Source organism: Nicotiana sylvestris, chromosome 8, assembly GCF_000393655.2.
Source record: "Nicotiana sylvestris chromosome 8, ASM39365v2, whole genome shotgun sequence".
NCBI lineage: Eukaryota > Viridiplantae > Streptophyta > Magnoliopsida > Solanales > Solanaceae > Nicotiana > Nicotiana sylvestris.
The window spans coordinates 208,933,372-208,946,278 of record NC_091064.1 but is presented as its reverse complement, the minus strand read 5'-3'; the positions used below and the strand labels follow the sequence as shown (position 1 = coordinate 208,946,278).

General features: G+C 36.9%; 1 protein-coding gene across 1 annotated transcript; it reads right to left on the bottom strand.

The window, feature by feature from the left end:
- Positions 1 to 665: 665 nt before the first annotated feature.
- LOC104215655 (kinesin-like protein KIN-UB) lies at positions 666 to 12,633 on the bottom strand. The gene is made up of 19 exons (XM_009765499.2): positions 12,283 to 12,633; positions 10,761 to 10,861; positions 10,556 to 10,678; positions 9,258 to 9,443; positions 8,865 to 9,086; positions 8,546 to 8,702; positions 7,786 to 7,935; positions 6,156 to 6,244; positions 5,691 to 5,894; positions 5,346 to 5,447; positions 4,835 to 4,969; positions 4,607 to 4,738; positions 3,499 to 3,637; positions 3,322 to 3,414; positions 2,473 to 2,598; positions 2,239 to 2,364; positions 1,622 to 1,765; positions 1,248 to 1,376; positions 666 to 1,166 (listed from the first exon to the last, which is right to left on the bottom strand). Exons 1-19 carry the CDS (start codon positions 12,476 to 12,478, stop codon positions 1,003 to 1,005), a joined length of 2,718 nt encoding a protein of 905 aa, XP_009763801.1. The 5' UTR covers positions 12,479 to 12,633; the 3' UTR covers positions 666 to 1,002.
- Between the last annotated feature and the right edge of the window lie 274 nt (positions 12,634 to 12,907).

Below are 12,907 nucleotides of genomic sequence, written 5' to 3'. Positions count from 1 at the left end.
ACTCACCCGAGCCCTCGAGGCTCCAAACCAAACATGCATACTAACCCAAAAACATCATATGAACTTATTCGTGCGATCAAATCGTCAAATTAACACCTTTAACAATGAATTTAGCATCAAAATCAAAGAAAAATTTCAAGAACACTTATGTTTCAAATTTCACAACCGAGAGTCCGATTCACGTCATTTCAAGTCCGTTTCTTACCAAATTTTACCGGCTCAATCTAAGCACTATATAAGACTTGTGCTGGGCTCCGGAACCAAGATACAGGTTCGATACTATCAATTTCAAAAATATTCAAATTTCAAAAAACTCATATATTCCAGAAAACAATTTTCTTTAAAAATTCATTTCTTGGGCTTGGGACCTCGGAATTCGATTCCGTGCATACGCCCAAGTCCCATATTTTCCTACGGATCCTCTGGGACCGTCAAATCACGGGTCCGGATCCGTTTAACCAAAATGTTGACCGAAGTCAACCTAAATTCATTTTAAAAGCAAAATTCATCATTTTTCACAGATTTTCACACAATGGCTTTCCGGATACACGCCCGGACTGCGCACGCAAATCGAGGTGAGACAAAAGGGAGGTTTTAAGGCCTCGGAACATAAATATTCCAGGACTCATAGAACATGTGGCACATACTGTCAGAGAATTCGTATCTAAAACCAATAACGTACCTTATTTTCCAGAATGCAACGTCAAATGACATCTTACACGCTTCATTTGATATATGAATAAACAAATCAAAGCTTTACATTTATAGCGGTCTTACTCCAGTGAGACCTACCTACTAATTCACGTAAATTTACAAGATAACTAGTTTCTGTTAGTTGCAAACTTGTAACCCTCCCTGAATCTCAACGAGAGTTTAATAGGATTGAAAACAAATGTCACCTCTTGAAGATAAAACAGTCGTTTCTGTGAAAAGAATCAGCTACCTATGTTAATAACTATCTCCATATTCGAAACCATCTTGTCTTGATAACACGTGAAATGTTCAACCATAATCTATCCTCTGTCGTTTGAGTTCCGCCTGGAAACTTGGGCTGGAAGTTAGCGTGCGATATGCAAGAGTCCTTATATCATCTCGTGAACAATCTCTGGATATACGAACGAGTTCCCACAAGGCACCAGCCTTGATCATATCCTTTGCATTTACTTCTGTAATTAACAGTTTAAGCATTCATGACTATCCACAGTTTCAAGCAAAATGGAAAAAGTCAAATCAGAACTGCTATTTACCATGTTGAGCCAAATGGCAGAGTGCCAGCTCAATATGACGCCTTATTGGTGAGGCCTCATTATTAGCGTTCTGTACAATCCATGGAAGGGTTCCGTCTTCAATAAGGAGAGACTTCCCAGTCTTGCTTCCTGTCATGGTAAGATCATTGGCAATACCGCGAAACTATAGTAGTGAGACTTCTCTTTTCACCAGAACATGCAATACACCACCCAACAGGGTATAAGTGGAGACTAGTGCAAAACTATGATACTGATTATAATATTGCTAACAGTACAGTGACATATATTCCGAGTTTGGCCGGGGGTGCAGGAAGCGAGGGAGGAGAGGCAGACGAGCAGAGAAAACGCAAGCTGCAAGCTAGTATACCACTAACCTTGAGTGTATGCTCTTGATTCACATTTTGCAAAATTAGCAATTCCACGAGCAACTTGAGCCAGAACATCAGGATGCCGGCATCTGACCATTCCTAGTAACGCCTTAACTCCACCTTCACCTCGTAGCTTTGCTTGTAACTTTTCTGTGAAAGGTTAAAAGATACATTAGATGTGAGCAACAGCAGGATCCAATCACCGTGACTAAGTTCAAATGCAGGGTTACTTGATTAAGGATATCGTGTAAGGAATTTCTCATGGAACAATATATGTTTCCCTTTTTCTCATTGGTTCATCCTTTTTTTCTTGTTTTACTGGTAAGCTCTTTCTTTTTTTTCTTTTTGGTTGAGGGGGAAGGGGTAGGGGGAAGGGATAGGGAGAGAGAGGGACAGTTCTGTTAGGTATCATATAAACAAATTTAAAATGGTGAAATTTCACCACTATGAGGGAGAACATAATGCTCTTACTATTACAGCTCCACATCAAATGAAACAGTTTGATGTTGATATCAGGAAGAAGAATATTACCATATCCATTGATCTTATGTCATCTTGCTCAATTGCTTGAAATAAAAAGAAATTTTAGCTTAAAATATTCAGCTTAAGGCAACAAATAATACCATTTCCACAGAGATTAGCAATGGCCCCAGCAACCATGCGAAGGGTTTGAGGATCTTCGGCTTTGGCTGCTGTGACTGACAACAAACTGATGCCTCCATGAGACATGATAAGCTCCTGATTTGTCTCTGTACCATTTGAAAAAATGATGTCACTTAGTAGAGAGTAACTTCAGTATGAAAAGAAAAGCAATGAACTTACAATATTCACTAGTCTGTGAGTGATGAAAAGCTTACCGTTCATAGCAAGATTTGCAATTGCGCCAGCGGCAACTCTGTGAATTGTCTCATCATTGGAGCTTCTAAGAAGAGTTAATAGAGAATTTAGACCACCAGCTTTTACAATTTTCTCCTGGTTTGCCTCTGAAATAGATCGAATAGGAAAAAGTCACCACCATTTATGGACTTGATACTACCTTTTTGTCATTTCTCAAATTTTCAACTGTTTCATTTAACATAATTTCTGCTTGTTTTTTGGTTTTTGTTTTAGTATTCCTCCATTAGGTTTTTGGTAGTAGTGTTCTACACTTTATAAGGTCTATGATGGTCTTAATGGATTGGGTTTACCAACATTTTTAAGTGAATTGGATTATCTGACATATTTTTAATTAAGTGAATTGCATTGACTGACTTCCACCTTGTCCTTCAACTTTTTGCTTGGAGGAGCTTTACAGCAAGAAATAAGGACTAATGCCTCCACTATGAACCGTGAAGTGTTAAATAAATAAATAATTGGGGTTTGAGCAGTATGGTATATAGAATTAGAGAAAGCTAAGAAACATAAGATAGAGTTTCGGAAAAAGGGAGTACTATATTTTAGATAATGCAAATCAGCTTCAAATGTTTATCTGGTAAATGACATACTTGCATATCTATTACTAGATTCATGTAACAAAGTTGACAAGCTATCATTCATAAGACTTGTAGCCAAATCCCACCTACAATCATGAGGTATAGCTACATTTGATAAGGTATACACATCTCAATCAAGCAGATAGCATCTAACGCCCAACAAACTACAGATTGCGAGCAGCAAGAGACAGGAATTAAAGATATAACACTGAAAAGGAAATAGCAAAACAATACCTTCAGCTGCCAGGTTTGCCACAACTTTTACTGCATGAATCTGCACATCAGCATCTTCTGATTCAAGCAATGACAATATCTTTGAGAGACCCACTGGTGAAAGAAAAAAAAAAACTGTATTAGGGAGTAGAAGAGTTAAAAATGAAATCAACTCCTAGGATAAAGTCCATCTCCCACCTTGTTCAAAGAGTTTTGCCATCGAGGCCTTCTCTCCATCTCCTGAATCTCCTAGGTGTTGATGCATAAATGGAGGAATTGGAGAATCTAGAGTGCCTGGCAGCTTTACAGTCCCTCCTCTATCAAGATTTCTCCTTGTCTAATTAAAAGAAATAGTTTTTAACTTGAGTAAGTTAATCTCAACTGACAAATATGCTCATTTAATCAGCAATCATGTTTATATATGACGTGAAAATTTTCGGCAGTGCATATACCCACACATGTAACAAATATCTGCAGGTTTACAGGTACCTGAAAAGCTTGCTTTTCAAAAGACGCATGCTTCTGTAAGCTACAACATGAATTTCAGTTTCTAATCTTCAACAGAAACAACTCACGTGCAAGATGTATACAGCACCCTGATCACAGGGACAGGCCATTTGCTCAGTTCACCCCCCACCCCCACACACACCCAAAAAAAAAGAAAAAAGGTTTAAAAGTTCTTAATACATTAGTGGAGAAGAGGCAAACCGGAAAAAGAAAAGTATAAAGCCCTCAAGCACTTCTCACAGACCAAGGGCACAATAATGTGAATTGGTTTACACGGCACGACAGTCCACATCTATAAAGAGATTATACAGGAACTGTTAATTATTTCAATTTTGTAATTTCTCTTCAACCAAGTGTCAAATGATGCCCACAACTAATGGCAAGTTTTGAAATCTGCACACATCATACGCTAGGTCATATTGGGGTGTAGCACTTTGGGGGCAAAAAGGCTCAGAACTAGATCCACACTCATGTTTTAAGTGTGCTGAACTCGCTAGTTTGGAAGGAAAAACTACCGGTTTCACTTTAACACATAACTTTAAGGATGTTATTGGTTTACAAGGTGAGGTTAATGTGCACATAAACCCAAAGATACAGGGGTGTGAGAAAGAGATTGATGATCAGCGTAATGATAATCTAGTTATGATGAATCTTTAAAAGAAAAAAGATTCATGTCCTACAAAAGCTGCTTATTTTGAACTTTTTTTTTCCTGGTGGTCAAACATGGCAAGGGTGTATAAATCCAGTGATTTCACCAAGAATACTAATTCAACAAATTTAAAGATAGATACTGTTTTACCTCATCAGCTTCAAAACTTAATTGCAATAGCTGACTTTGTAGGACTGCAATTTCTTCTTCCAGCTTTGCTTTCTGACATGCTTCATCTTCTAGCATTTTGCGCAGCTTTAAAATCTCAGAATTTCCAGCGGCCTACCACATCACAAACATCAGCAGCAGCAATTCACCAACTTAATATTTATATATATATATATATATGATCCAAAGACTTTTCAGAGAAATCATTACCTCTGACCTTTTCCATTGTGCTACTTGATTTTTAAGATTGTCAATTTCCTCTTCTGCAGCTTTCCGTAAAAGAGTTTCATTTTCAAACTTCTTCTTAAGCTCAACAACTTCCATAGAAGCAGAGAGCATTGAGGACTGACAAATGAGGGAGATAAACAGCAAAAAGCAAAGTTACATTCATCGTAGAACCAGAAATTGAAATATGATAGGAAAGCTATTTCACAGTTACATATTCAGCATAGTTGCAGGACTATTCCAAAGGTTCGGAGGAGCATGTACAATCACAGACAGCTGCTTAGGTATATGTAAAAGTTCAAAGAGAAGACAAGCATGTCTATTACATACATGAACTGCAAGGAAGAGGCTTATGAGATCACAAATTATAACAACCCATGCTTGAGGACAATTTCAATGGGACCCTCGGAAAAACAATAGTACCAATCTTTCAGAATAGAAAGTGGACTTCAACTTCATTCTTCTCCTAATAGCACTAGCATTCTTCTGAACTCACCTTGGCCTTTTCATTTTCATGCTTTTGTTTATTTTCTGCCCATTGCTCCTCTAGCTTGCTTATTGCATCCACATAATCTTTCTGGTACTGCAACCTCTCCCTCTGCAGATGATGGAAAAAAGGGAACAGAAAGAGGAGAAAGACAATGACAGTGAAAATCCTGGTCATGGCACATAATCTGGTGATGCAAAACTACATAATTCAAACAGAAAGATGATCATGAAAAATTAGGGAGTGAAACAATAGATGATGCATAACATAATATAAGTGAAAATGAACTAAACATGAAAAGGCATGTTATATAGGATTCAGATATTATCACGTATTTCACGAAGCATGTGGTACCTCCAATGCCTCTGCATAACCTTTTTCAGCCTCAGTGATTCGAATCTGAGCCTCTTGGGCAATCCTCTCAATCTCATCCTGAAATCCTTTCTGCTGCCTTTCATGTTCTGCAATTTGTTTGTCTAGCTGTATTTCAAGCCTTCTGGACAAACTTTTGTAGTCAAACTCTTCCTTAATTTTCAACATATTCTCCACCTTCATTGCCTGTAGAAGTACAAATAATTTACTCCAAGTCCTAGCTAGTGAAAAGCAGAAAAAGGGAAGAAGAGAAGTTTACTAGTATTCTCTTACACCCATGCATACAAGTTCTACAACCGCATGATAACTCAAATAGAAACCCAGAGAATAGATTACAACTGAGTTAGCATAAGCCAACCCACACTGCTGGAAGGATCTCAAAAGACTAAAATTGTATATCATACAACAAGCATTCCCATGGGAAAACAAAATAGAGGTTAGGATTACCCTCTGTCCAAACATTATGGTGCTTGCCGTCTCTCCTCGATGCCGTGGAGATGGACCGATCGTGATAACCAATGAAGTTCTTGCTGTACCTGTGAGTATTCAACAATGTGATGCCCTTTCTCAATGTCCAATGACAATGTTCTTTTTTTAAAGTAATTATCATCTCATGGTGATGATTTATAAAAAGTGATTAAGTAGGATACCAAAACAAAATGAAAGGCTAATGAGATTATGCATCAAAGGTGAAACAGTACTGAACAGATGACATCACCCAGCAGACTACTTTCATAAGTTTCACGGACAGTGCAAGGTTAAGCAGTCTAGCTCCAGAGAAGGAACTACACTCCAAATGAAAGCAAATTATGTAGGATATCAATCTTTTGGCCCAAGAAGATTTACTGGATCAAAATGTAAGCCAACCCAGCACTACATTGTAGTATCTGGCAGAAACTATGTAAAACCTCCTGGTCTAAAAGGATATGAAATCCTTCAGTAATTAATGCACTTTCTTTGCACTATGAACTTAAATTGAGTTAACCAAGTCATAAAAGAAATCATAATGTCCGCAATATGGAACAGTTGGAGATTTATAATACGATATCCTCGGCATAAGTCTTAAATTTGTGGTCATGCCCTAATCAAATGTCTTAGTTTACATTGAGAGCCTTCTTGTAACCCAAGAATGAATTAATATTGTATATGACAGCATTTGGGATAAGGAGGTCTTTTAAATAATTTAATCTAAAACTTGTTGAAGGACTTTGCAAAGTGTTTTTCTATACCTCTGAAAAATGATGCATATTATCTTAGTGACTCTGCATTTTAGGATGCAGCCATGTAGCTTGGACTTGAAATAGTGAGGATTTTTCTTTTTCTTTTTTTTTAAGAACTAATGCATCGAAAGTTCCGTCGCCTTTGTAACAGGTTCTCTTAGTTAAGTTAAGGAAAAATGTATTATTCTTCTGGGACATGAATTATTCTTCGTCCCAGTTTTTAGACTCAGCTAGTTAGGAGAGCTTAGAATTTGTCCCCCAAATCCATTCTAAGACGTGAGTAGTGGCGAAGGTACATAGAGCTAAGGGTGGTCACCCTTCGTCGAAAAATTACACTGTATATATAGGTAAAATATTAGATTTTAATGGTATATAACATATATTGAACACCCTTTATCTAGAATTTTTTTACTTATTTCAAGTTTGAACACCCTAAATGAAATTTCTGGCTTCGCCACTGGACGTGAGCCCTACATTTCTCTGTGTCTGTTTCTTTCTTTGTGCATTTGGTTGTTGGTTACTGCGTTAAAATAAGGTATTGTGGAATTACACCAAAAATTCTACACGCAGCTAAAGATAGTTTAATGAAATGCAAGAATATCAGTATCAAAAGTGCTTAAAATAAGCTCAAGTATAACTTGGGATTTAGATCATTGTAAACTTAATTTCACTAGAGACCTTGAGGTACAGGAATTGAGCCTCCAAGAACTACAATCAAAGAAGTGCATGGCTCTCATAACTGAATATGCTTTATAAGTTTTCCTGGCTTTCAAGTGCAGAGGTTAAAATTTGGACCATGTTAAGTTGTGTTTGCTATTCCTGAATAAGCTTCAAAATCGATTTATTAAGTACCTTACCTCCAAATGAATCTCGAAGCAACCTTGTGAGCTTTGAGTCACGAACTGGAACATGAGCGCTATTCTCTGCCAACGCATTGATGCATTTTCCCAATGCACTCAAGGAGAGATTAATGGACTTAGCTTCCTCCAGTGTATGTGCTTCACTTCCTGTCAAATGCAAAACAAAACAAAGAACCAATGCTTCTTAGCTTTATCCTGTTTTAGATCTCAACTCATTGCTCCAAAGAAACTTTAGGAACTTCTACATGGTGTCTTAGATAACCCCACCCCGACAAGCCTGGCAAACCGAAAAAATAGGTCACAGTTTTGCCTGCAGTAATCAGTTCCAAAGTGTAGCCACATTCTTGCATCATAAATGTCAAAAGATCAGTTCGGCTTTTATTTAGAGAAACAAAGAAAATCTTCCTAGTTGAAACCCACCGAACGCCGCAAAAGAGGGTTAAAGGGTGAACAGACTCATATGCCTATTCAAGTTAAGTGACTAGAGTGCAAAAGGATTGGGAAGGAAAACACATATTGAAGTCTCTCCAAAGCAATCACTCACTTAACTCCTAGGTAATATTTAGCATTGCCTCAAGTAACAGAATTGTTTTAACTGTCATTCAAACATGAGTATGAATATTTGTGTAAAACTATTAGCTATCATAATCCTTGAACAAAACCAAAGTTTTCTGTAAGCACAAATAAAATGCTCCAGTTGTGAATACATAATAAAAGTTACAGAAGATACATTTGCCCAGCAATTTTGATAGCACACCTGATTTGTCTATGCGCTCAGAACCAGCAAGATCCACAACAACTAGTTTGCTTTTCCTCACAACAGGTGGCTTGAATGCTTTAGCTGTGTGAGAAGTACTCCCATTTTCAGATGAAATAGCAGAATCTCTTCCCTTGACAGACCTTTCGACATGTACCTGTGATAGAAAACAAAAGTTTCTGTGACATTGAACTTTGTTGATGTCTCCCTGTCCATTGGCATATTGGGAAAAGGCTCAAGAACAATGGTCAAGCCACTGTGCACAACATAAAAAAGAATAAAAAAACTGCATAACCCACAAGAGATAGAATCTTCTAACCATCAGTATAGCATGGCTTCTTGAAGACTCTGTGTTTAATTTAGTGTTAGCAGCAAAACGATGAGTTTCGCCCAGGCGAAGGAGTTCAAGGAAACTCTTCTGATCTCTGATATCCACCGCAGTAGCCCCAGGTACAGAAACATCACCAGTTTTGTGATCTTCAACAATTGATATGTTGTCGTTCACTGGGTCTAGGAGATCCTGAATACTCTCCATATAAAGCTGCATTGACAGGTAACCAACCACACTTATACAACTTAAAGTCAGAAACAAGCATGAAACAACCAAAGATGCAAATGAAACTTGACACAGCTATTATCAGGTATGATAATACAAGTAAATAAAAAGTTCTCAACAAAAGGAACTCTCATTTCCGTAGAAGGAGAAAACAACCTGAAAAAAAGAGACAGAAACAGAATCATTTGCTGGGGTTATTTCTGCAAGAATATCCTCCATTGCACGAACCATTATCCCTCGATCAGCAGTGTCCTCTTCTCCAAGTCGTCCAAGAGTGTAAGTTTTTCCTGTCCCCGTCTGCCCGTATGCCATGATTGTTCCATTATAACCATCCAGAACACTCTGCAGGGCTTAAAGAGATAAAGAAAGAATACATCCGCACGAAACTAGACAAGAGTAAGACAAATTGGCACCTTATTACACACACAGAAGCAATTAGATAACCATGTAAAATTACAAAATTAACCGACTCTAGGCATGCAATAGTGGCATAAGGCAAATCAACTAAACTTTAGGTTGCAGGCAGCGGATTTCAATCTAAGGAACTTATTTATTGTTCGTAGAAACATCTTAAGTATGAGAATACAAGGGACAAAAGAAGTTTAAACAAGAGATATCACAAGCTAGTAATCTCAACCATGTACATTTTGATACTTCTGAATCCAAATTACAATATTAAGGAGCAAGGAATTGATTACAACTTACAAAACTAATATTATTGAATCCAATAGACACTTTAAAAGTTACAAGGTGGTTATGGATATTCAAAGATGGAGCTATGAGAGCGGAAGGCAGTTCACCCGAATCCCCTTTGCTGAAAAATTACACGGTATACACAAGGTCAAAATTATTATTTATGTATATGTAGGAGCTGTCGAATCCTATTGGCTTCTGCATGTATTTTTTTCTGTATATTTTAAATCCCCTTAGTAAAAGTCCTGGTTTCGCTACTGTGGATCTTATGCTTGCTTTTCAAGAAGAAAAGAAGCTATTAATTAAAATATTTGTACTGAGATGACCTTCGTTATTGGCCAGATAAAAATATCTTACAAATTCTACAAGAAAGCTACTCAGAGAGAGAGTGTTTACCGTATTTGGCATATAGGTGCTTTGAACTTAAGTATTTTAAATGTATGGCGTATTTTCAGGAATGTTTAGCAAAGGTGCCACTAAGCAAGTCACTTGGGAAAATTGAAAAGTGCCGAAATTAGGTAATTCGTTGCTAATTTAGGTAATTCAAAAAGAACATTTGAAACTCTTGTAATCTGCATCGAAGTGAAACTATATTTATGGCTCTGAAGTAAACTTTCCCGGTATATTAGTCAGACGCTTCCTAGTCAATAGCAAATTTCCTCTTTCTTTAAATGTGTTAGATAAAAGCATGTGCAGAAGATGAACATTTCATTCATAATTCATGTATTAAAAAGCAGAATTGCTAGGTTTTGGCAGGCGACCTCAACGACAGGCTTGGCCACTACTTCATATACACGCTTTTGTGAAGAAAATTCCGTAAGCACTTCGTCGAATTCATAGGTGTCTGAATCCCAGTTGTTCCTTCGAAGTTTAAGCCTTTTAAGCTGGAAACGACAAAAGAAATGATTTAAAACCAACAGTATTCATATTGCCTTGACAAGAAAGGTAGAGATGTACTTGGAATACCTCAGGCTGCAATTCCACACAATCAGCAAAATCAGCATCAGCCACCATCTCCTCCGCATTTCGAGGCCGCAGTCTTACTGCAACTCTAACACGTCCTGAAACTGTTACAAAGCAGCAAAATGAGCCCTTGCATGATTAATCAAATATTCATAGGACTTTTGGAAACATATAATGCACTACAGATTTCTTCTTTCAACTTCAATTCAACAAAAGCACCCAAGAAAAGAATTTGAACGCATTATTCCAAAAGTATTATTAACCCCGGCGAGTTTTGTAATATAAACGAGGAAGGTTCCACTAGGTTGCCAGCAGAATTAGAAATAGTTTTACAATGATACATCCTCTAAATATTACTTGAATTAAATTGGGATATGGAGGATTCATACCCTAATTTATTTGGGATTGAGGTGTAGTTGATTGATTTACATTTTACAAGAAGTAGGATTCACGTGTGAATGAGAACTGACACTTCGATGCTATAAGAAAACTCAATCTTAAAAAGCTTTAGTGCAGAAAATTATAAATTAACAAGAACACTTCATTTGTTCATTAGCTACACTATTGGTGTCCTTTCTATGCATTACAATCCTGAACAGGTAATTGGCCAATGCAGAATATAACCAATATCTATTACCAAGATTCCAAGTTCTTCAAACAAAAAATTCAGTTTCCAACAACTAGTCCAGTTACCAACTCTATTAAACCTACTTTAGCTTTGGGATCACATGTTGTGATTGCTTAGACCTCATCATAAGTGCTAGAATTAAATCAGACTGCTTATTTTAAGTAACTTAAATCATAACTACTATGTGGAGAAAAAATTCATTACTATTACAACAACAAAAGAACAATGACACAAGAGCAATTTTTCTTTTCAAAATTAACTAAAACCCTTAAGGAAATTAATGTACTACTTTACCTTTGCATTCACATGTTTCCATAGCTTAGACTCATCATAAATATAACAGCTTCGTCTACCTAACTAAAATAACTATCACACCTAACAAATCAAGCACTTAGTTTTCCAAATTAGTTTAATTCCTCAAAGACTAAATGTTTCCATTGCATATACTCATCACAAAGGCTGACTAATCAAACAGCTGTGTCTAATTAACTTAAATAAGAACCATCACAACACAATCACATGATCATTTTTCTCACATTATCCGCCAGAAAAAAAAAGTAAAGCGATCATTTTTTAGGCAACTAATTAAATTCCTTGAGAAAATGAGAGCTCTTTCAACTACTACAACTAACAAATCAACCGCTTAGTTCTCTTACATTAAATTTAAAAATAAAAAAAATAGGAAATTAAGTAAAGTTATTAAGGAAATGAGGACGTATTTGTAGCAATTTTCTCGAGAATTAAGTAAATTCCTTAAGAAATGAGAACTCATTAAATCAAGCGCTTAGTTTTCTTACATTATCAGCAAAAACATTTGAAAATAGATCAAAATTATACCGTTGTAGGAAATTAAGTGAAGTTATAAAGGAAATGAGGACGAATTTGGAGTTGACTCACCGGAGGTAGCATCCTTAGTGGAAGCAGCAGAGTTAGCAACGGAGCCAGTGCTTTTACGGCGGATACCGGATGCCGGAGCAGGACCGGAGTTTTTGGATTTGAAAGAAGAAGATTTGGAAGTTGAATTCATAGAAAGAGGCCTATCTACCTTTAAAGCTCCTTTAGGAACTGTGCCGTTTCTGTAAGCCGTAGCCATTTTCGCATTACCTTTCCAGAAACTTCCAGAATTCACCTTCTCTTTCTTCTTCTTCTACTTGTTATTCTTAATGTTGATGAAATTGAGCTGTGGTTTCAAGTGTATTGAAAATGGAGGAGTTCAAAAGGTCGTGGGAGTCATGGGGAGTGTGTGTGAGGGGGTGGGGGTCGGGTGATGGAGTTTGTGGTGGTGGGTCATGAACAATGTTTCTTTCTTGAGCTTTAATTTTTGTATTTATGAAAAGACTGAAATACCCTTTTCACCGCGTATATTTTGCTTAACTACTTATTATAATCTCTGTTTCATTAATATATTGTGTGCGATTAACGGTCCTATAATTTGAATTGCCGTTTGTTCTCTTAAGTTTCTGTAATTACAGATTGCCCTTTTTTTGGGGGTCTTTTTCTCCCAATATGAGTTGAACTTAAC